General features: G+C 45.4%; 1 protein-coding gene across 1 annotated transcript in view; it reads left to right on the forward strand.

The window, feature by feature from the left end:
* The window catches only part of KIF6 (kinesin family member 6), a 2,002,255-nt gene that overhangs the window by 859,838 nt on the left and 1,116,641 nt on the right, over positions 1 to 25,776 (forward strand). Inside the window, exon 11 of the mRNA XM_069608751.1 lies at positions 1,045 to 1,150. Coding sequence (XP_069464852.1) covers positions 1,045 to 1,150 — 106 coding nt within the window. The remainder of the gene's footprint in view (positions 1 to 1,044; positions 1,151 to 25,776) is intronic.

Genomic DNA, 25,776 nt, shown 5'->3' on the forward strand with positions numbered 1-25,776 from the left:
GCAATTTCCTCAAACAAGGTGGGTGTTTGGACAGTAATTGAGGAGCTCATCAGACTTCAAAGAGGGCTCGTCCATCCCTGCTTCTGCATTTATTTGCAACCTTTGATGGATCTGTGTTTTCCATGATGCCACATCCAGTAGCCAGGGTGCGTTTGTTCTGAAAAAACAGATTATTCAAGGGACTTCTTGGCAGAAAAGGTCTTCTTTTTCTTTCCCTCCTTTTATTTGGCTCAAAGGCAAGAACCCACCCCCACAGACTCTTCATATTATATGGGACCTTCCAAGCTTCAAGGAGATGTGTTAGTGTGGTGACAACCATGTGTGAGACCCTTTTTGGAATTCACCTTCTCTTGTGCTTCAGTTCACTATGTGAAGGGACAGGGTACTTGTGATTGACACATTTGAAGGACTCCTATGCCCCCCCACATAATTTTTAGCAAGCGATTTTGATACACTCTCGAAATTTCACATACTGCTTTCCTGTGTGAGACATTTTATTAGAGGGATAGGTAGATATCTGAATGTCCTGTTTGGATGCTAATTCTATTTCAGGTGTAGTACATTGTTTTTCTTTTATTCAAATTTAACTGACTGATAATTTATTACTGAGTTATGTCTGTATTTGTTTGGGTCACCTTTTTCCTTGTGCCTGATCAGCATCTCAAGGGAACAGTTGTGCACTTTGCCCGCTATCAAACAGGGAGCAGGGCTACCTTTCAGGTTCATTGTTTTCCCTTTGGTGCCCGCCCGACCTATTCATATAGTGTGGTAGGAGGGAGATTTGGTGTGTAGCCAGACCTACTCAAGATGGTGTGGCAGTAGATTTGATGTAGTGCTTTCTTTCCCTTTGGCAAATTTGTGGGCACTTTTTAACGCATATGTGGGTTTTTTAGTTAGTTTTGAAGAAGACACAAGGAGCTCACCATGTTTGAACCGATTTGCATTTTTATTTATCAACTTGCAGGCATTGAGGGAAACATAGCTACTATGTATAAAAGTCATCGAAAGGGAGATGTTTCATTCTTGTCTCCTTTATCCTTTCAGGCTGGAAGAGCTTCTGAAATGTTTTCTTGAAGACACAGATCCTGAGTGCACGTTAGATGTTGGGGCCGACATGCGCAAGATCCAGCACTGCTTTAAAAACCTAAAGGTGAATGTTCCATCATTGTATTATGAGCAAGTTTTAAACAATTATGGTGTGTAAATGCTGTCATCTTTCTTTAATAACTGAAGACCTAGCATAACTGAGTACATATGGGCCTTTTCGGTGAAGGGTTCTGTGGAGAAACGGAAGGAGTAAAGGAGGAAATTTTAAGTGTGTTTACTAAACTAAAAGAGAAAATGCCTAACCATCCCTACCACTAAGAGGTATTTCTGTGCATGCAAAACTAAGTTAAGGATGCTCATGTAATGTCAAAATACCAATTAGTCCTAAAATACTAATTGCTATCTAGCCCTACCACTGTGAAGAAATAACAAATCAAACCAGAGCTCTATGCTTCTGGCTCAGGCTTTGTTCTGTTCATCCCAGGTTCTGATAATATTTCTGTGGTATTGTTCTCAGTTCAAAGTAAAATGTTCAATGTCACTTCACCAAAGAAGACTCTTTAACACCTCCTTTAACCTCCTTAGGAAAGGTTTTAATTCTGGACAAAAATCCAAAGTCTTATAGGCTTTTAACAGAGGGATTTTTCCTACCTCCCTTTTCTACCAGTTTGGTAGTTTTCCTCTGGGCTTTTGTTTTGCTTGTTGAACCCTCAAGGTTCGCTTCTACTCATATACTGTATAATGCTACTTGTTTCAATAGGGCTCTCCTGACCCCTTGGATTATGTAGCCTGGGGGATCGCTTTGGTCATGGCCAATGTGAGGACTCAAGTCTCTAGGGCTCCCTTAACCTGTTTTGGCTACACGCTCTTTCTTCAACTCACCTCCTTCTGCCCTGGCCAATCCTGGTACCTCCGTTACTGTCAGGTATACTGCAGCGAGATGGTCTCAGCTTGGTGGTCTTCGCTCGTTCTCTTCTCTGGTCTCTCCGGTATGTCAGTGTCTTTAAAAAAAGAAAAATGTATTTATAACTTTCGTGTACAGCAAGTGCTATAACAAATATAATAATGGTGTCCTCTCGAACCCCCTTTAGGGCAGGGAACATGTCACCTAGCTAGAAATAGGGCCTGCACTAAGAAAGCGGACAGTTTACGGAATGCCAGAGAAGCACAGGAACCATGGCCGCTGAGGGACCAGCCATCGTTAAACCTAGAAGGGCAACAGGGGGTGAGGCAGGTATGACTAATTGAAAAGGAAGGATCATGAGTACCACTAACAAACCGTAATAAATCTTTCTGCAAACACCCCTCACATTCTACCCTAAATACAACCAGAGCCATACAATACAGCAAACCATACGTAATTCATAACGCACAACCACGAAACAAAATGCACAGAATCTTGCACAACACCACATGACAGCCTCCATCCAAATATCACACCCAGGCTCAGCGAACAGTGTTTCCGATCTGAAGCTGCCAACAGCACATCACAGCTCTCTTGCCCTCTTCCCGCTCCTCCCACTAACCTTCCCACCACCTTCTTATTTTACAGAAGCACCTGAGCGCCCAGAGACCAGGTAGGTGGCAGCAGAGCGGGGGTATAAAAACATTTAACATTAACTCATAGTCTTTCAAAGTACCATAAACCAGTTCATAGATATAACCTACATCAACATGGCTAACACATTTATGGCTTAAGAAGTAAAAACAAAGGACATGTCAAACTTCCATCTCTACCTAAAACATAGTAAAGTGGAGCTTTAACATTCCCAAGCTACAGGACAAAGAAACACTGAACAAATGCACAAAAAAACTAAATTGCCACATCATACTCAAAAACAGAACATCACATGACTCGGAAAAAACAAACCAAAGCTAACCATAGAGGTCATTGAACAATGACCATATTTCATCATACAAGTGAGAATTCCCCCTTTTCGTGTACATGACTTTCTCATAGTTAGAAAGGATAAGCAAGTCATTCAGCCAGTTATCTTTCCTTGTTTTCAAAGATTTGCTTGTGAGCTAAAACAAGCGCTCTTACAATCCAAAGTTTGGTACCAAAAGTAACCCCCAAGTCATGTCCCTCTAAAGCACACTTGTGAAGAAACCTTCAAACTTTGAACAGTCCAATAGCATATGTGTTAGTGTCCCCTTTTCCTTCCCACATCTTTAGCAGCAATCATTGTCTAAGAGACCCAAAGAATGCATCTTTTCAGGTGTCCAGCACAACCTTCTCAGAATGTTTTGCCATACAAGGCATAGATTAAGATTCAGTTTTGCCGAAGCGGCAAGTTTAGTCACTGCATCCCATTCGCCCTTGGACAAATCATAACCCAATTCAATGGACCATTTCAACCTATTAATTGCATCACATACGCCGACGACCTGGTACTGGTAGACCTGCACAAATAGGCTTACGCGGCTGTTGTCGAAATTAAACAACTATTTGACAAAGAACGACTTGGAAATAAATCCTACAAAAACCAAGATAATGCAGTTGGGCCCACAAGAAGGGTCAAAAAACAAAAATTATAGATGGTATGTCACAGACGAAATAATCGAGACATCAACTTCAATCCGATATCTTGGAATTATATTTAGTACATCGATTCTAGAATGGCTATGGTACCAGGACTTGAGAAGTAGAATGACTATGTATGGATTACAAGGCACCAAACTGCATAACGACTATGAAAAATTCTCACTGCACCCCATTTTATCGTTCTACCTGAACAAAGTAGTACCAGCGATCACATTTGGCGCAGAATCAGCATGGAACTTTGATTCCAAATACTGGGAGGTACTTGAAGGCCTATTTTGGGGAAAAATTCTCAAACTGCGACGTTATGTCTCAATGACGAATTTGCACCACGAACTGGCGACACATTCTCTACTAAGTATAATAGTCTGGAAATCATGTGCAGTACTGTGCAAAATGAGGGAAAATCCGGTGCTACCAGCGTATAAAATCTTCAAGCCAAGCCCACCTGGTGTAAAGTCAAACATGTTAACTGATTGGGCCAACAAAATAGATAACATTTTGGCGATGGCAGATATCAAGAAAGAGTCGCTCCAGGTCCATCCACAATTAGTAAAGAAACGACTTTGAACCTGGAGTTGGATCTTAAACTTGGAGCAAAGAGTGTCCCTACGCAGTGCAATTCCGCTTGGAAGCGCAACTAATGGACTAGATGTACAACCAAAATATTTACTAAAATGTCCATCTCGCTACCATCGAAATAAATTTTTGCGGCTTCGGCTGAAACCAAAAGCGATGCAGTGGTTAAGGAAAGAAAAGAAAACTAAAGACAATCTATGTAGATACTGCAACAAAGACATTGAATCGCTGCAACACTTGATCATAAAATGTCGATCAATTTCAGATCAAAGGACATGCCACCTGGGATTTTCATTTCCGTTAAACGGAAACACTGACAAATGGTGGTCCCGGGTGATCTCAGGTCATAATATGAAAATAACTTATGCAACTATTGATTTTATGGATGCGATTATGAAGGAAACTTAAAGACGATCAGAATGCTTAGAACAGTATGCACATAGAAGAAAAAATTGAGACTATATAGCGCATCGCGCTGGCTAAACGTAACAAATTGTGTTAATTTTGAAAGTTCAAGAGATTCATGGATGTAACATTGTGATAAAAGTTTGTATAAACTAAAGATTACAATTAAAAAACAAAACAAAAAAAAAATTTCAATGGACCATTTCTGTCGCAGTCTGTCCCAACCATCGGTTATTTAAATCCCAGTTGGCATACGCCTCAAAAACATGGACACCTTTCAGGGCGGAGTAGCAAACATCGCGCATAACCCTGATCTGCCCGGCAATGGAGCCTCTGTTAAAGCAATTCTCTCAGACAATAACTTGCATATTTATAAGAAGCCCTCCATATCCCTTGTTTCCAAATTTTATTTATCACATAAAACATTGAAACGACTCAAACAATCATCTTCTAACAGGTAATTTGTTATGTTATGTATATTTGGAGAGCGCACAAACGCCCTAAGGCACCCAGACGCTAAGAAAGCGATCAAGAACCTAGCAGCCAGGATTGAAAATACAGATGTCTTTAGTAGGCGAGGAAAGACGAGGTGATCTGTGGTCTTGCGCAGCAGCAATGGGAGAGCGTTCCAAGCCTTAGCGGTGGCTACTGAACAGGCATAACCGCCACTGCGCATAATCTGAAATGGGGTACCACGACGAGAAATGCGGATTGTGAGCGGAGACATCAAGTGGGAATGTAGTGCTGGAATTTGTCCTGAATGTATTCAGGTCCCACACCGTTGAATGCCCGCTGTACCATGCACAAAGATTTAAACAAGATCCGCTTTTCTACCGAGAGCCAATGGAGCTGCTGCAGTAAAGGGGTCATGTGGGTGCCGAAAGAAGGCCGTAAAACAGCTCTAGCAGCAGCATTCTGCAGCGGCTGAAGGCTGTTAATCAGATAGCGTGGCTGAGCTAAATACAGCGAGTTGCAGTAGTCTAAACCGCTCATGACAAGCGCAGCTACCACCGGAGCCTGGCATTTTTCTGGCACGAAAGGAAGAACTTTCCTAAGTATGCGAAGTTTAAAATGCCTGCTTTTGCATACTGCCGCAACCTGACCATCCATGGTAAGAGATGAGATGGTCGCGCCCAAATTCTTCACAGATAGCACAGGTACCGGCAGAGGGGCAAGTACAGGGGCAACATTCATTTGTCCAGTGAAGGAGAGGAGCAGTGGTACCGACCACCAACACCTCAGTCTTACTGGCGTTAAGTTTCAACCAATTGGATGTCATCCATTCCCCGACCTCCTGAAGACAACACCTAAACCGAGTGGCCGTCTCAGCTTGATTTAAGTCAAGCTGAACCAGGATTTGTGTGTCGTCAGCATAAGAATAGTAACGGAAGCCATGGTGCGGAATGAGGGACAAAAGATGCCTAATGTAGAGATTAAACATGATAGGTGAAAGAGCAGATCCCTGTGGCACACCACCGGAGAGTAGGACTGGACTCTAGCAGAAAGATGGAAGGGAAACAGATTGAGAGCGATCGGGGAGGAATGATATAAACCAGTCAAGAACTTTACCAGACAGCCCGGCCGAGGACAGCCTGGGGATCAGGGTGGGGCTTGGTCAACTGTGTCGAACGCGGCTGACAGATCTAATAAAACAACCGTGCCGACACCACCCTGATCCACCAGGCGAGCCAGGTCATCCATCACTGAGTTAAGGACCGATTCAGTGCCCCTGCCTGGCCGAAAACCCGATTGAAAAGAGTTAAAATAAGCAGAAGATTCAAGAAATGTAGACAGTAAGGGATACACCAAGGCTTCCAACAATTTCATGAGGAAGGGAAGCAGTGAAATAGGTTGGTAATTGGCCAATACTTCAGGATCTAACTAAGTTTTTTTTAATAGCGGAATCTCAAGAGCATGTTTAAGTGAGGAGGGGATTGCTCCATCCATGAACGAAGCATTTACTACATTAGTAATATGCAAAATAATGGGCTGTGATTTTTCCTTCAACAGGGCCTGGGGAATGGCATCAGTCTGAGAGGCAGATATCAGACGTTGAATAGCTGCCAGAATGTCAGGTTCCATGAAGGTGGGAAACGATGACCAGGACCCCCGAGTCAGGGGTGGGCGGGCTCAGTAGGGCCATAGGCAGCTCCGGTATTAATGTTAGTACGAATAGAAGAGATTTTAGATACAAAAAAGGCAGAGAGGGAATCACAAATAGCTTGAGACGGGGTTGGCTCAGAACTGTACATTGCTGGAGTGGAAGCGATTGGACAAGCTGAAATAGAGCCCTAGGCTGGTTAAGGGCACCTTTGACCTTGGAGGCAAAGAAAGCCGGCACCACGTGGGGGCTCAATCCAAGGTCTTTGTAAGGTATCCAGCTTAGAAGTAATAACAGTAGATACAGCTAGAGCTAGAACTCTTAAGGGTTATGCAACCCATTCTGAGGTCACAAATATTGTTAAAGATGATGGATCATCAGTTATAACGAATAAGGAAATGTGCGATTGCTGAAGATTTGAATCCAACTCAGTTATCTGGACAGATTATTTAATAAAATGGACTCACCAGCATTGTCAGAAGACAATAGTTTATTGTTGAAGGGAAAGATTTTAGCAAATGAGGGATCATCAGCTATTAATTAGTTGCAAGCGGGTAAATCTCTGCGTTTAGATGCATTGCCAGTTGAGTTCTAGCAGACCTTTTCAGAGCGCCCATCACTGATCCTATATTATTTGGATAATTGTCTATTGAACAGAGGGTAATTGTGTGCTACGATGAAGATCTCTTTGGGCATGGCCAATGTTCAGGACTCTGGTTTCTAGGGATCCTGTACCCATTCTGGCTTACTGCTCTTTTCCTTCCACTCGCCTCCCTCTGTGCTGGACAATCCCAGTACCGCTGTTAGTCAGTTCTGCTCTGGCGGGATAGCATCTCAGCGTGATTATTTTCATGTGTCCTCTTCGCCAGCTCCTCCGGTATAGCAATGCGTGCTCCTTAGATTCTACTCATCCTGGCAGTCTCCTTCCTCGTATTCGGATCACAAGATTAGTTCCTCCATGTAACCCTGGTTTCGGTGTCATTCTGCAGGCCCCATACCCACCACATCTGCAGCATGGTCATGCCACCAGGAGAGACTGTACTTCTATCCCTGTCTCAGTTGTGGCTGACTTGCCGCTCTGTGCCGGCCTGCCGGCAACCTTATTGCTTTTTCTTGAAGAGGGAGTCGGGATCCTGAGACAACCCCCTCTGCCTCCTCCCACCAAGTTCATGACAAGACGGAAGGCTAGGAAACACTGCAGTCATCCATTCTATTTCGGACATATCCCAAGTGCAGGTGAGAAGAGTCTGAGACCATAATTAAGGAGTCATATATGGACAGTCTCGACTGAAAAACAAGGAGCCACGGTGCTGACGTCACGACAGAGCAACATTAGACATGAAGCATACGTGTAATCCGCACTGCGTGGCACAAACACACTCTCGAATACATGAAGAACACGAGCGCACAGCTCTAAAGTCAGAGGACAGATACATATACATGCTGTCATTGCTCTTATTGCACAAGAGATCCCGAGCAAAGCTTGCAGATACTTATTACCACGAATAACGCTATGGAACAGCAGGAGCACCTATATGACCTAACGGGAGCCAAGTGTGACTACCTATAAAGAATATAGTATAACGTGGACAATGTAAAAACCGCATTATAAGGTTTAGGATAATTACAACAAGCCTCAAATAATTGAGCAAGAGACAAGCTGAGCCGATTCAGGCTGCACAGAGAGCATGACATGTGAGACGAGGCTCACAGTCAAGGACAAGAGATATGGACACATTTCTATTCTCAGACGACAGAGGAACAGCAGCAGAGAAATTTAATAAATCCTTCTAAGTCAGAGCTGCAGAGCTCATTTTTGAGGTCTTTAAACATGTGATGCAGCCGAAGCAGACAATGGACAGTGACCAGCGGTGGGAAACAGACATAGGCTGCAACAAGAGTGCAACAGGTGTTGCTACCGTAGAAGAATATTCTCATAAGGCAAAGGTGATACACACACGTTAGAATACCAACACATAGTCATTCACATCACCTTGAAAAGGAGCACAGTGAGCTGAGCACCATTTTGGTTCCCAGGCCTGGGGACGTCAGCTCTAGGCAATCACAGTTTAGTATCCTAGGGGTGGATTACAACGGGCAAGAACCAATGGTAAGTCCACTACCCTGCAACAATGTGGTAGTGAATTGAGGATGGGACAGGCCAGCCACTATACATGTGAGAGCTAGTAGAGTAACACATATAGGTACCCATATAGGTTATTATACTCCTGTCGGCCAATCCCACACAGCAATAGGATTGCCCAAGTAATGACGGAGTAGTGACGTGTTTTTGAATCAAAACTGGCCTGCGGGCTAGGGGAAGTTGAGATGTGCATGAATGTTCCTGTGCTGATGCCTGTTGGTTTTACTTGCAATAAACCGCAGTTTGCACTTGCCGTTGACTGAGTCCTCCGTATATACTGGGTAGAGAGTTGGGCTCTCCTAAGTTTGTGGACTTCCAGCATCGCTCTGACATACCTGGGAGTCTGTCCCAACACACTCTTCCCCCACGCTACCGCTGGCTCTGCAGTGCAGTACAGTTCTGTCCCTCCAGGACGTTCTCACGTCAAAGACTTGCCTCAGCGTAGGATTCTTTCTCCTCCTTTCAAGGTTTCTCGTCTCTTTATTTCTGCTGCCGTATTTGAAAGGGGCATGTTGTTCCTCTTCGATTGTTGAGTTCAAGGGGAATCCAGTACTACCTGAAGCCAAATAGGTTTAGGCAATGTCACTATTTGTTGGATTCAAAACAGAAGTAATATTAGTCTGTTGCATTCCCATATATGCCAACCGTGGATTCTTGATACAGAGTTCCTTATAGGAAATGGAGTCCTTGTCCCCTCGAGGGGAGTCACTCCCAGTTAAGTCCCACTTTCCCAGACCCCCAGGGAGGGTCTCGCTTAGTGGGCCCACCTCCCTAGCCATAAAGGGGATTGCTCCCCCTAGGGAGAAGGGACAAATAGCCCAGATTTGTGGATATACATCATCATTTTATGGCAGATTTACCACAGCGCGAAAAAACAAGGTTGACATTTTCGAATTTCAAATACCCTTATCCCCTCTACGCACCACCCCTTTACCCCTTAGAATTAACCTGAAATACCCCCACTTACCTGCCTTTGCCTCCCTGCATCAGGCTTCTTTTTGCAACGTTAGTTCCATCTCCCAATTATGGGTGTAAACTGATGCTTCAGGGTCCCTTTTATTTTTTGTTACCCCCCCTGTCCATGTAATGGAAAGGGGTCCACCCCAGCAAAACCCCTGAACCCATAATGTTGATCAAGCGGAGCGGGGGATAACCCCTCAAACCCTGCTCCTCTTCATTGACATTATGGGATTTCAGGTTTTATTTCCACTGCCAAATCCGGCATTTTGGTGCATGCTTTTTTTTTCCTCCGGTATTTTCTTCCTGTATGCAGATTTGTCACAGTTCCTTCAAGGATTGATAATTGGGGATTTTTATATGTGACATGGTCGAAGCTAGATGATGAATATATTTACTTATTCACTTGCCGTTGACACAACTATCATTAATATAATATTAATATCATTTTGCATATTTGAAATAATGTTACAGTACCAAAGGACCACTCTAGATATCTAGCAGCCATCTAGCGATTACATCAAGTTGTACAAAATGGACAGGTTTGGATGCAGGAAAGGAAATCAGCAAGAAGGGCCTTGTATGCTGTTGGTCGGTTGATTGCACCCTGCTTGGAGGCCTATTGAGGGCATTGGCGTGTGTATCTTTCCAAATTGAGTATGGTTGCTTTGTGCTCTTGATTGAGGGGCAAGAAGCTTGAATGCTCCTTGCATTGCAGGATGTCCTGCTCCAGAAGAGTAAATTGTTAATTTGTGTGGTGTCTGAATGCTAGATGTGATATGCAGTCGCTTAATCATTTGTGAACGTAGTAGGTTCCCCGGGACCAGTAAATGCTTGTCCAGAGCAGCTGAAAATGTATTCTCTGTTTGCTGGGTAGCCTAGCACTCGTAGAACAGTCTTTACATTGTCCGGTTTCCTTAATACCATGGAATGTTTAGACTGCCTGTAGATATTTTTTTGTGGGGAGTCCTGTCTAGATGGCCTCCACGCATTTGTGATTCTTCCTAGGCCTGCATTGTAGTCAGGTGCAAAGATTAGCAGTACATTATTCAAGCAGAGGACCTAAGCTTGAGTTATTTCGGTCGCCGGGTGAATTTGATCCCTGATCTAGAATGCTAGGTTAAATCTTAGTCTGAGGTCGCCGACTTTGGGTACCAGGATTGAGACTAAAGATCCCCCACTAATGGGGATAAGAAAACACTAAACCGAATAACACACCTGAAAGGACATAAGTAGTGTCCTAAAACATTACTAAGTGAAGGACAAATGAGAAAAAGAGGTTATGCAACACAGCAGGAACAGGGACATGAATGGCGTGCTTCTTAAAGCAAGTGGCACTGTTTTTCAAACTTTTGGAATTGCCCTTGAGAAGGCACATTTACCCATGGCACGGTGAAACCGGAGGTTGTTTGCAGTGTTTCTCTTGCTCACCAGACAGGCCTGAAAAAAGTGGCCTTTTACATTTTAAAGCCTTGAAGGCCATAGTGACCAACTTGACTTTACAAGAAGACTATTGGTAGCCAGAGCAGACTGCAGATAATGAGGCTGATGTGCGTGAAGTACAAACTTTGTCTCAAAATGTAATTAGCCATGTCTTGCACCAGCTGCAGTCTTGAGGTTATGCACATGGAGATCTTTGTATAAAGTTCCTTCCGTAGTCCAGCTGTGTCGATACAAAAGCATACAACAATGATTCTAGGATTACATAAGGGGATGCAACCCTCTAACTGTTCTGCGATTAAAAAATAATAATACTAATAAATAAAATAACCACGCCTTGGCCAATGCAGCAAGTTGTGTGCATATGTTAAAGATATAGTCAAACAGAACACAGCAGTGTTCATATCGTGTAATGGGGAGAGGTCGGGTGTCTTTATCCAGTTGCAGATCACAATGTCCTGAACCTTACCTCAGAGTACCCGCTGCCTTAGCATGATATCGCTCAGAGGTCTAACATACACATAAAACGGATGGGGAGAGGATCGAACTCTGTAGGACCCACAGCCTGGCAGGTGGGCCAGGCTTACCTGCTGCCTCCTACCCTGCAAGAACAATTCGATCCATTTAAGAACGATTTCTTGGTTCTATGCCAGGACTCTAGGCCAACAGCCAAGCATGGTCTGTAGTGTCAACAGTCAGTGAAACGGGCCTCAAATACACAGCCCTTTACCCATGCCTAGGAGCATGTTTTCTGCAACGTAGACCAGATTGGCTTCTCTTACATGAATGCTCTAAAGCCTGACTTAAAGATTTCAAAGAAGCTGAATTCTTCCTAACATTTTATGGATGTGTGAATACCACTTCTCAAGAATCTTCACCAGCAGGTAAAGATTAAAGTTAGGGCAAGTCATGTCCCCCTAAAGTGTGGTAGAAAACCACTTTGTTAAAATCGACAATTCCGGGGTACCACTGTTTCAAGGGTACATTTTTAGAGATCTGATTGACTTGGGTTCTCATTGTGGGTATTGCAATTCCTACCATGTGTAAGGAAGGCATGGTATCAAACAGTGAAGAAAGACACAAGTGATCACAGTTCAAGGATTTCTGTCAAAATAAAAGGGCCTATACTAATAAACCTATAGCCAATCCTTACTTGTAAATACAAAATGGTGTGGGACAACAATGTATGCAAAAGAAAAGTGTTCAAGAAATGATGTGTCATGATAGTTGAGCAGTTGGCTCCCCTTCCCTATGTTTTCAGCACGGGACAAGACGGCACGCACTCTGGCTTCTCGGCAATAAGGATACAGTTCAAAGCACAGACATCAGGGCCTCCTGCCAAAGCCTCTTTTCCAATTGCAGTCTCTTACTGCAGAGGATCTGTTGTAACACACAAAGTCTCAAAGTTCCATTCCTATCAGGATTTACACATGCACAAGTTCTCACTTTCAATGTGCATCATGGGTATCCCTCTTCAGGCTGACACTCCATTTTTATCACAATGTTCACACTTGGTCTCCCTCATTCGAGCTTGGACCATGGATCTCCCTTACTCGGGCTCGTATCCTCTTGATATGGATCTCCCTTTTTCGGGCTCAGATCCTCTGGATATGGATCTCCCTTGTTCAGGCTTGGATCCTCTTAGTATCAAAATCGAAGACTTTTAAATGTATGATGGGTTTTGCTTAAACCGTTGCAGGACCACTTCGATTCACTTCACACAATACTCTTACAATATTTTACTTTCATTTCTCTTGGCGGGATACCTTTCAGAGACCTTTGATTGGGCACATTCAGAGTGCCAGACCACTCTGTCAACGTTATCCTTCTCAAGTTTAAACATTCAGCAGCAGTTTAGCTTTACTCGCGTCTTTCATCACACAAGTTTAACAATGTTCGTTTCAGTGCTCGTTCTACAATTTTGCCGCTTGCAACCTTGACTTCAACACAGACCGGTCTTGCATATGCCTCCCCAACTGACCAGCTGTGTTGATCTCTGAGGCGTCTTTGTTCTTGGAGCCAAGGACGATACCACATTTGTTGCTGCTGCTCCTCCCTGCCTTGATCAGTTGCGCAGGACAGCCTTCGGTATCTCTGACACACAGTGCAGGATTCTTCAGTCTGGTTTCCTGGCCTTATGCTTTCTGCCTCGAAGGTTTTGTGAAAGTAACGGTTTCTTGCTGAAAAGGTCAAGGGTATTGCCTTCCTTGCAAACCCTTATTGGTTTCCCGTCTTTCTCCCCTCGCTCTGCTGTCGACACAAAACTACTTTTCCTTCATGTGCTTTGCCTTGCTCAGAGTGTGCTTTCGTGCTCTGCCTTTTATCAGTGTGGGGAAGTTTAATGGAAGTCAGGTGTGAGTAATCGCCAGTTTTTGCCTGACCATTGTAGTGGGACATGTGTCAGATGCTCTGCTCAGGTGTTAGTCTGTTTTCTCCCAGAGCGGGCTTTCCATGTGGAAGTGTTGGAGAAGGGAAAAGGGGGCGGGGTTAAGGTTTCCATGTATTCTACCTAGTAGGATGGGGTAAAGCTGGTATGGGGGAAGGGAACCGGCATCCCACTTCCCAAAGACCCCTTATCCAGGTGATCCTCCCACATTGGTCCACTCCCAGGGTGTGGGTCCAAAGGTGATGGCCTTGCCCCGGTTACCTGAGAGAGAGAGCTGTGTGGACTAGCGGGTGAGACACCTTCTGGTTTCTCACCCATGCTGTACGAGGTCCCGTCATCAACCTGCACAATTCTGATGTGCAGAATTTAACTTTGCATTTCGGTTTGGTAATGTGTGGGTCCCCTCCTGTGAATCCATTTTTAGCCCTCACTTCTCTTTCCTACATCCTACCATGCCCTACTACATCCCCTCTGCCCACCCAAGTTTTGAGGGGAATAGTGTATATTTTGAACCAATGTTCCTTATCGCAATTCTGTCACAATAATGCCCATTTGTGATTCTGCATGTTGAGGAACCTCCAGAATCCCATTAATGCCATCACTTCATGATTGAAGCTTGGTGTCTGTGACGGGCCATGGTAAGAATTGCTTAGGAATAGATGGATATTGTTAATGACAGCCTAGTGTGCTCCATCGTATCTTCAAAGAATTGATAGAATTCACTGTATTGCTACTGAGTTGGTGCAACTGGATAAATCGGGCTGTTCGCCATTCTGAAGAGTTCAGCAGGGTATTTCTTAATGGCCTCAGCCCTGAAAAGTTAACCTGTATGCCACTGTTGACCAATCCTAAGAACTGTCTTATCAGCTGTGTTCTGTTCCTAACCCTGTTGTGCTCTTTGTTTCCCAAACTTGAGCACAGGGTTGGTCTGCATTCATTGGAATACCGTGGAATCCACAGGCACTTTTGAGCAGGCATTTTGAAAAGAGATGCATTTTCATTGTCTGCCCGAAGAACTAAATTGTTTCTCCAGGTGGGTGTCAATGTCATCAGTTAAGATGCCTCTACACTATTGCTCTGTTTGAGATTTCCTTTGGTGATTCTGATCCTAGTTTCGACCAATCCCTAGAGGTATAGAAGCTAATCTCCCCCTCGGAAACCCCTTTAGTAACAATTAGGAAGTGGGTACATCCATATACTTGCATGAGGTCTTGAGCAAACAGGTTGAATCCCTTGCTCCCCATCATGTTAAAAAGTGCTATCTCCTCAGGGCTATCGCCTACCTGTCTGTTTTAATCGCCCAACACGATCGTGCATGGGAAATCCAACATCAGGAGAGTGATCACCTCTGACAGGTGTGAGAGAGAGAGCTGTGTTGACTCTCTACAACACAATGGAGGCTTGAGGGTAATCAAACGATACGGTTGAGCAGCCCCTCTATAGGTTACTAACCTTATACCAAACAACAATGCTCCTGGGTCTATGTCGTTTCAAAAGAGTGTGGGTCACGTCTTACAGTGTAATAATATACATTTTATGTAGAAGAATCTTTGTACAGATCACTCCATTTCTTGATGTACTAAAAATCATGTGGTATTTCATTTGGTTTAATTTAACATTTTAAAATGGTAAAACACATAGAAAACAGCCACAATACTATAACACGTCTGGAATAGAAAAAGTGCCTTGTGCAGTACTATGTGAAACAATTACACAACACTCCTCATTCATTCTAAAACTTCAATTTCACCCATTCATCCATTTCAAACTTCTTTTACCCAACATGTTTCATTCCCTTTAATCTATTAACAAACACAATCTGCAGGAATTTCTTCAGGGGCTTGCTATCTGCTGTTTCTGTTAACAACAATAACTGGAGTCTATTTCTCAGTCTAGAGACCACCCAATGGTCTTCCACTCCATAAATGTGGGTGTCTTCAATACTGACGGCCGATTTTCTCTCCTGAAATGACAGTTACATTGGTATCTATTACCATGTATTCATATTGATATCAATACAGTCTGAGTAATTACTACTCGTTTTCTAAAGATTACATATAACCTGCCAACTGTTCAGTGTTCAGAATTTATATGGTTGCTAATGACCAGATATGTGCATACTTCTCAATATTCACTGTTCCACAGCACCTTAATCGGGGCATCAGTCACCTAAAGCTGATCTAATTCGTTGGTGGCGCAGTTTGCAAGACATTTGATTTCGGCTTCACTTGCTAGAGTCTGTCTACTTCCATTGGACATTTTGCTCCTCAGATTATCTCATTCTTAGCAAGACTTACGCTCGGGTATTGGGCTAAACTAGTCTACATATGTCTAGTCCAATATCCTGCTTCCTTGGGCTTGCGTTTATCATATAAATCAGAATAAGGAGTGATGTTTACTTTACTCTTGCGTTCCTACTTGGTTTTTATCTTGCAACCGGTCTCTGCGCTCTGCCTGCTTTCGTCTGGAGTTAGCTCTGGGATTGGACCTGGAGGAAGAGTGCCTAAATTAGAAGGTAGCCCCATTAGCACAAACGCTTAAATGGTTGTTTAAATGGTGCATGGACAGCTCACAGTGCTTAACCTAAAATGCTGTACAAAACACATCCCGGGTAATAATGCTTACCTATTAATATTGTAATGGTGCTCAGGCCCTATTTGTAGAGGTAGTTAATGATGCGTCCCCACTGTATGAGTTCCTCATCTATTCCCTGCTCCAAGGTTATTACTTCCACACAAAGAATTGAGATATAGTGACCTTAGGTTATGCATGGCTCTTCAGGCAATGTCTGTTATCTCAACTCACATTTCATATGTGCAGTTTGTACTTGCCTGATTTGTGCTGTTGCGTCCTCTTGTTTTCCCAGGGTCCATGGAGTGTATTGACAGCACGCCAGGCAGTCTATATACCAAAGTGAAGTACAGACTTTAATTCTCCACCATGGCACACTGCATGGTAAATTACTCAATAGGACCACCCTCAGCCTAGGAAAGGCAGAACTGGGCATGTCAGATAGGAATACCACACCGACCCCCATTTCATGCTATCCCTTGGGGCAGTCAGCATGTCTATACTGGCAAAGATCTGGTCATTGAAAAGATAGTGCAGCCACAAAATAAGCCAGTTTTACCAGATTCCCCACCCATGACCATGGCAGTGTACACCAAAAGGGTGCTGTGTACATGTAACCTGGTGTTCATCAGCATAATACTCACTGTCTTTTCATCATGCCAGATGTGCACTTAGTGACATCCGGTTTAACCTGGTTGGGTATGTGCCAGGATATTGGACCTCACAAGCATTGCCTGGGTGCCAACATGAGTGACTCAAAATGTTGATCATATGAATGCTGCCATAGAATGTATGCCATGAACCCTTTGTCCCACATGAGTGGATAACTGCATAGCTCCTCGTAGTTCGCCTCAACTTAACCAGGCTTATCCTGAAACAGGAGGAGCAACGCCACCAGATAGGCCACTGAGGAGCTCAACATGGGCCGAAGAAGACCCCACCCAGACACTCACAATGGACAAACTATCAAAATAATCAAACACTGGTACAATGTAACTGGTCACTGCCTGGCTTTGTCAACCTGTGTGTTGCAACCCTCAACATGCCATCAAATCTTCAAAATGTGCAATCAGCATTGGTGCATCTTTTTCGTCATTTTCCTGAATGAGGACGCATCGCCCCTATACTGTGCTCTTTACACCGGCTCCCTGTTTCCAGGAAACTAAAATTCAAGATTCTGTGCACAGTGCACAGAGACATGTTTGGCAATGGGCCCCGTTTGTGGGCCAATCTCTTTCTTTATTTCTAAAGTTAAAGGCCATCATAACCGGATAAAGTAATATACATTAAACATAAAAATGACATACTCATTAAGCTTTCAATAGGCCAAAAATTAAAACCAAGAAAATTATTCAACAGCACAGGTGTTCAATATGCGTGCTCGTTCAATATAAGAGTATGCGGCATATGCAGCTTGCTTATCCTGTATTGAGGATACATATTTTTTGCCATGGACAACACTTTTTTTTTTTTTAGCAATGGAATTGAAGGCTTTTTCCTCAGGTCACGCACTACAGGGCAAAAAAATAAATGGGAAAGGTCTTCTAATGACCCACTATCACAAGAGCAGAATGTAGACACTTGGGGCTCGTTTATGCTTGTGTGATTGCTCATCACGAGAGGAATCGGGAGGCAATTAGCAGGCCAACAAAGATGACTTGCACCAGACTTTTAGCTCTTTGCAAATCTTTGTAATATAAAAGAGCAGTCAGGAGACGGCACTTGTTTCCTAAGTGCACCGACCTACCAGACCAGACTTGTTTCCTACATTGCCAAGTTTTAGTTGTTATTTTTTTACTCCGATACGCCCCTTCAGTTAACACGGTCAAGAGAAGATTTCAGTGCCAAACATTATGCTCAGAAGAAAAAGTACCATATGTAAAGACTGGAGGGGGGTATCTGTACTCCTGCCCTCTATATGGCAGAGTAGAAGCATCAAGCAACCCAGCCAATATTCTCTATATGGTAGAATGGGCGAGCAACCAAGGCTTAAGCTCTCAGGAGGAGATGCAGGCTGGTTCTTAAGAACAGTGTAGTCCCCAAGCCCCCACAAAGGAATGTCCACACACTATGTTATGTGATAACACAGTTCTTTATGAAGAACGTAGTCCCGGCAGAGGGAGTCTGGTGTCGGTGTCGGATGTCGGCATCAGCGATCGTGACTCGACCACAGCTGGCTTTCCGATCTTCCTTGTTGGTGTCTTAGTGGACTTCGGGTGGCGGGAAACCCACCGGCAGATTCTCCTCGGTGACTTTGACTTTCTCCGGCGGGACAAAGGGGTCGACAGTGATGGCAAGGGAGTCCTCAATTTGAATATTCCTAGGCAAAAGGTGGAGCATTGCGGCTCCGGTCGTCGAACAGCACAGCGCCAAGCTGTCCCCGCTTCTGGGCAACATGACTCTACTGGCTTCCAGCGGTTACAGAAATCCTCTGAACCCCGGTAGACGGCAATGGACTTCGACGGCCTCGGCATCCGGGTGCTTTACTTCAGATTTCTCGGCAGACCGAGTCTTCGGTCGACAGCCTTTCGGGACTAGCTTCCAAGGTGCCTCAATGAAGATCAGCTCCAGCACAATGTTCCGTCATAGCTTGGGGAGAGGTCTCCTAAATGGGTCCTCTCTCGGATCAGTCCTCGACAGACTCGACAGATTTCGGATCGGGTCGAAGGAAAGGTGCAGCTATTTTTCTTCTTCCATCTGGGCTTCAAGGATAAGCAGCTTCAAGTTTGAACTTCAGCTTCTGAACAATTCTGGTAAGTGAGAGGTCCCCAGATATACACATCTGTCCCTCATTCGCACTGCTGAGCCAAGCTCAGTCAGCCAAGTAGTCAGAAGGGCATTCATGCAGGCAGGCAGCCAATCAGGCTCACAGTGCATTCAGGCAAGTCACTTCTACCTAGACACCCATAACAAGGAATGTGGATTGGGGCAAGCAGCCAGGGTTTTGGCACCCCACACTGCATTCATGTCAGTTTCGGCCAATGCTGTCTCATTATTTGTGACACACACACAGATACCAGACACCCATAACTTGGAATGCATATTGGTCCCTCACTCTATTCACCCAGGTCCCACCCCAAGGGCGTAGCCACAACATAGTCACTGGGAAGGCACCAGCCAGTCTGGCCTGGACTTGCCCACAATACCATATATGGTTCTTCCACCCAACAGCCAGTCAGGGGAAGGGACAGAGTCAGGGCTTCCCAGGACTTCGGCAAAACAAGGTAACAGGTAAACGAAACCAAGATCGAGTGCCGGTCAAGTGGCACAGTGAGTAGAGCGCTCGCTTTGACATCGGTGCAGAGTCTGCTAACGCAGGTTCGAATCCCGGCGGGGCCAAACTCAGCCTTTCATCCTTCTGAGGTCGATAAATGAGCACCACACACCGTGGGTAATAATAAGCAGCGCTCAGATACCTGAGCGTTTGCAGCGCTATATAAATGCCAAATTATTATTATTATTATTAAGATACCACAGGGGCCATCTTGTCTCCTATCATTAATCCACTGATTCCTATGGCAGGGTCTGGGTATTCCAAAATGGAGGATACTCGGAGCACCTGTCACATTCAGCATGAAGCTGCCACCAGCCCATACCCTGTTCTGTGGGCCACACACAGGTGCCCAAAAACATACACTAGGGGCACAGGATTGTACCCCCACCCATGGGTGCTATAAGGGTATCCCAAAGGTCTCTGTTCACCACAACCAAAAAGAGGAAGCGCTGCACTGCCAGGAGTCCCATATGGACTCCTGCGCAAAAAACAACACAGAACACACATAAGGGAGTACAGGACAAGGACATGTAGGCCCTGTCCCTCCAATGCGTTCCCAGCATCACACCAGAACACATCATCATTTCTCCACAGCCCCAAATTCCTTGTCAACTTTGATTCCAAATCACAGAATATCCTATGTGTGACTTATTTTGTTAGTTTTATAATGATTATATCCAAATTGGCATAGGATAACTAGACTGCTTTTCAACCAATGCATACATTCAAGAATAGGGGCTATGTTACAAATATATTGAGGATTTTAACTTTCATCATTGCTTCCTTGAATCCTGAAACAAAATGGCGGGCAGGTCCAGGAACCTGCCAGTTTCATTCTCCAAATTCGACTCTAGTCCTAAAGTTCAGAAATTCCGAGGTCACCCTGGATAGGCACTTTGCACGGTGACCGCTGCTGTCAGGCATGCAAGGAGTGTGAAGCAGAACCTAGGGCATTAAAAGATAGGAACATTGCAGTCACTGGAGTGTTCTCTGAACCGTTTAAGTAATTGGTACCATAGTCAGCAAGTGGCTAGCCCTTGCCTGAGAAGGGGTGCAATGACAGTACTGCAAGTTCCAACGGCAGAGCCAGGGTGGGGGCCACAGGGGTGGCTGCCCCGCCCCCTCCCCTGGCTCTTCCATGGTGCTCAGTGCACCTCCCAGCCTCTCGCTTGTGCCCCGTTAGCCACGCCCAGCACCAAAAGCTGCCTCTACTCTGCTACTGGCAAGTTCTTATCAATTTGATAACCAGAGTTCACGGAGTGCACTCCAGTTGTGCAGCTGTGTCACGAGCAGTCCAAACGCAAGTTATGCCTGGGTCTCGCCTGTTGCTTCAACAAGCCCTGTCTCACAATATGAGTGGATGCAAGTACAGCTTTTGGTTCCATGCTGCCTCTGACCCATCCCCTACATTTCTCCCTTCCCAGTCACACCACAAACCAGGTTCTTCAGGCAGCCTGGCCAAAGCCATATGGTGCAAAAACGAGGATACCACAAGAGTCAAACAGTCAACAGAACTGCACGCTCCGCTCCAAAATGTGTTCGCATAGGTTGGTGCTTCCCTAGACCACTCTGTGGTCAAAATATGTAGCTGTACAACAACAGCAGTGGCACTGCAACATGGAACTGACCATGGTCATGCAACAGCCACTGCGCACACCTGGACTTTGAATGCTCCTTGCCTTATTATCAACAGCCAGGATACCCATCTTCCAACAGACAGCGGCTGAACATCTGTGGCGCTGCAATTCGGTTTTCGTATGCAGTAGGCACATGCAGAAGGAGTGGGGAAGGAGCTGCGTCAAAAGGCCACAAGGGCTGAAAAACTCCAATCTGTGTCGGAGGGATAGTCGATCTATAGCTCAACGTAGCTCACTATTTGTACAGCCTTCACAGCAAGCCACACCACGTGCAGTCTGCATAGAAGAATGGGTAGGTTCTCTCAGATGGCCTCATCTCCCTGGACGGAGCCCAAACATTTGCGAGTGTTTAACATTTGAATGGAAATAGTATGGTTCATCATGATAAAAGCTACAGATGATTCTAGTAAGGTTATGGTTGGCGGTATCTCCTAACACAAATGTTCAACAGTCTTCTATCATGGTTTGCTTGTAAAGTATGAGTCTGTAATATGGATTATGTCTATTACCAAATGTTTTACAGTCTTGTAATTGATGGGGAAAATGTTGAGAGACATTTTCCCCATCTTCATCACATTAGGCTTTTGGAGCGCACCTCACATAATATCACAAAGTAGACCCTTCTGTAGTCTACTCTTTAAATTCAAAATAGATTGGGAGCATACTAACTCTATTTAAAGGCCTAGTTCACAGCTGCAGTAAACCTGAATGGTTTCAGTGGTACTTCACACTCTAATATTCCAGCAAGACCGATTTACTGGAATACACTGTACAATTTTGTTGTTTGTCTTCAAGAACTACGTGACCTACACCTGGAGCGCATTGATAACTCGTGCCTCACATGCTTCAACTATGCTGATGGTACCCAAATCCTATACGAGCTCACAACCAACTCATCTGAATTGCCAGATTGTACCCCATGCCTCGCTCACATCAACTCCTGGGTAATGACACAGATACTTTAATCCATCTTAGACTAAGCTAAGGATTGGCGGCACCACACTACCAAACCCTAGACAATCCCTTCGCCAGAAGAAATTAGATCTTCCCCTCTGCCTGCAAAAATGGGGACAATTCTTGGAATCTTCATGGACAGTGACCTTATACTCAAACCACAGGTTAACGCCATCGTAAGGAGCTGCTTCTTTCAATTTTGAATGATCTGAGACATCATGTCCTACCTGACCTTTGTGCGCAGAACTACAACAATGCAGGAGGATTCCCTGTCTCAACAAAACTAAGGAACGTCTGTGTCAGGATGTTAAACCAAAGAGCGTCCTCTGTCCTGTGCCCAGAAACCCTAAACTGACCCTTACATTCTAAACTCAAAACAATTTGAAAATGAGGATTTATGTAAGCTATGCACGTGTAGCCTTCTTTCAGAGTTCCAAACATAAAGTTCTAAGGTGCCAAACAGAAAAGAAATAAAGTTCCCCCAGGAAAGGGGTGTACTCCCTTCCCCTCGATTCCCTTTGGTTTCCCACGATCTGCCCGTACTTCTGGAAAAGTCATTAATGTTCCAACATTTCACAGGGGGGTGGCTCTCTCCCTGCCTTCTTTTTTTTCTCCAACGTTTTATCTCAGTTTCAAGGGAGATGGAACCATGTTGTAGTTTCTCCTCTTATATTTTATTTATTTTAATTATTTATTTTATTGAGCATTTGTAAGGCTCTTTACACTGCATAGTTGTGTTTCAAAGCGCCACAAGGCTACATGGGAAGGGAACAGGGTAAATAATAACAGTGGCAAAAAACAACAGTAATATATATACAGTCGTGGTCCTACTAGGCCTTGTGGCATTCAACCGTGCAAGTGCATTGAAGAGAAGTGCAGGGGAGGGAGATGGAAGGGGGAGCAGAGGAGTGGACAAGTGCTGGAGGGAGGGCTTGGGAGGGAAGTGCTAAAGGGAGCAGGAGAAGAGCCTCCGGCTAAGTGCTAGTACAGGCGATTCTTGGGGGTGGTGTGTGGAGCCACCAGGGCAGTGCAGTGGGGGGGAGTGGTGATGGTATTGACTGGGAGTAAAGGGATGAGATCCTGTGAGGTTCATGAGGATCGGGCCATTGGGCACAGCGACAGTGGGGTGATTAGCAAGGAGGGGAAAGAGGTAGAGAAGAGCAGAGATTTCAGCAGTTTTTGGAACTTAAGGAGGTCCGGCTCAAGTCTGACAGGGGCAGGGAGGCTGTTCCAAAGGGAGGCACCAGCCGAGGAGAGACCCCTAACCCCCCATTCTTTGCTTAGAGAAGAGTTTGACAGTCAGAGAGTTGGAATTTAGGGGAGTATTTAGGGAGGGAAAGTTGGAGATAGCGTGGGCCCAGGTCCCAGAAGGCCTTGTGGATGATGCAGAGGGTCTTGAATTTGATCTGCGCACACACTGGGAGCCACTGGAGACATTTTAGCGCTGGAGAGATATGGTCACTGGGCTTGAGGCCATGGATAAGTCTTGCAGCCCTATTGTGGATTAGCTGGAGTAGGCAAAGGGAGGAGAGAGGGAGAATGAGAAAGAGGCTGTTGCAGTAGTCCAGCTTGGAGGGACCAGAGCTCTGGAGACATTGAGCTTCTCGGGGAAGGTGAGAAAAGGAAGAATGCCTCTGAGGAGGTGGAGCTAGAAGTGGGACATTTTTGGTAAGGTCCAAGATATGAGGGGTGAAGGAGCGAGCGGAGTCGAAGATGACCCTGAGGTTTATGGCCTCACAAGATGGTGGGGCAGAGGGCCCAAAGAGGGTGGGCAGCGGAAGGAGGAAAAGAGGGCCACGGGTATCCCGATTAGGAGGATCTCTGTCTTACTGGCATTGACAGAGATTGTTGGCTGCACACCATGCCTGAATGGTGGACACACAGTCGGAAATGAGAGAGGAGGAAGAAGAGGAGGTAGAGGGAAGTTTGAAGGAAAGCTGTGTGTCATCGGCATAACACTGGCAATGAGGAGAGAAGGAGGAGATCAGGTGAGCAAGAGGGGAGAGATAGATATTGAAGAGCCATTGCGATAGGATAGAGCCCTGGGGGATATCACAGGTAGAGAGGGTGGTGGTGGAGGAGAAAGGGCCCAATTGCAGCTGGGAGGGGTGGTAAGTGAGGAAAGAGGTCAGCCAGTCCAGTGCCTGGTCAGTGATGCTGACAGCGCCACATCCTCATTTTATGAGGATGGAATGGTTGACCATGAAAGGCAGAGGAGAGAGAAGAATAAGAACAGCAGGAGAGTTGAGTCGAGATTTGCGAGCATGGTTTCACGGGTGTTCAGGAGAGCAGTTTCCATGCCTCTGCATGGCCGGAATCCAGATTGATGGTCATGAATGCAGCCCACAAGATCAGTGTTGAGGGTCCGTTGGAGGAGGACCAATTTTTCCAAGAGTTAACCCAGGAATGGGGTAGTAGAGATAGGGCGATAGTTATCCGGGCAGGAGCGGTCAGCAGACAGCTTTTTTTAACAGAGGATGCATGAGGGAGTGCTTGAGGGAAAGAGCCAGTGGCAAAGGAGTGATTACAGAAGTCAGCAAGAGCCGGGGCGAGAGAGATGTTGTCCTTAATGTTTCTGGAGGAGCAGGGGAGCACCTGTTTGGAGGAGGGCTTCATAGAGTGGACCACTATAGAGATCTCATCCGGTGCTATGGGCAGGAGGGAGGAGAGTGAGGAGGGAGAGAGGAGGGGGGCAAGGGGAGGCAGGGGAGCAGGCATGGGTGAGCAAATGATGTGGAGGAGAGTGAGAACAGGATCTCCTGAGTTTTGGATATGAAATGGGAGGCCAAGACACTACTGAGAGCATGGGAAGGAAGGAGAGAGGTGGAAACCGCAAGTGAATTGAGAGTTCCTTGCAGATTTTGAAAAGTTTGGCTGTGTTGTTAGTGGCTCCGGAGATGTGCTTGGATGTGGGCATGCCTCTTGGAGTGGATAGAGAAGCTATATTGCTTTTGGACCAAGCGGCAGGCCAGTTTGTCAGAGGATGAACCCAAGGTCTGCCACTTCCATTCAGCAACTCTACACTTGCGTTTCAGAGATGCTAGATCGGAGTTGTGCCAGCTGTTTTTCTTGGTTTTAGGCGGATCCTCATGTCAGGGGCAAGGACGTCAAGGGTGTTACAGATTGCAAGAAGCAGATAAGCAAGTACAGAGTCAGAGGGAGAGTCCAGAGCAGGGGTCAGAGGGGGGAAGAAGGTGGAGGCAACGCAGCAACTGACACTCAGTCGAATGGGGGTGAAGCGGGATTGTACCTTTTTACCGACAATAAAGGTCTGCAAGGACCAAAAGTTCTAAAAATGCTACCACCAAAGGTTCAAACACCAAAAGTTCGCACCTTTGGTGGTAGCATTGCAGGTAAGTTAAAAAAATAAAAAGGCTGCAGGGGCTGCGGTGGTTTCCCCTGTAACACCCCGCTCGCTGTACTGTGTGATATAGTGAGCAGGGTGTTGCGGGGGACACCCCCACAGCACACCTGCAAAAAAACCAAAAAATCCCCAAAAAAACAGGGTCTGCGGGGGTGTCCCCCACAACACCCCGCTCACTATACTTTACAGTATATTGAGTGGGGGTTGCGGGGGAAACCCCTGCATCCCCCATAGTATGTACGTGTGTTAGCATGAGAAAGGTGCAAACATTCGGTACTTCGCACCTTTCTCATGCAAACGTTCCGACCGTGGCAAAATCAGCCACGGTCCGATCACGTAGATCCGGTGAAGCAGGCTGGCAGTGTAGGGGTTGGCT

Source organism: Ambystoma mexicanum, chromosome 4q, assembly GCF_040938575.1.
Source record: "Ambystoma mexicanum isolate Mex_15411 chromosome 4q, UKY_AmexF1_1, whole genome shotgun sequence".
NCBI lineage: Eukaryota > Metazoa > Chordata > Amphibia > Caudata > Ambystomatidae > Ambystoma > Ambystoma mexicanum.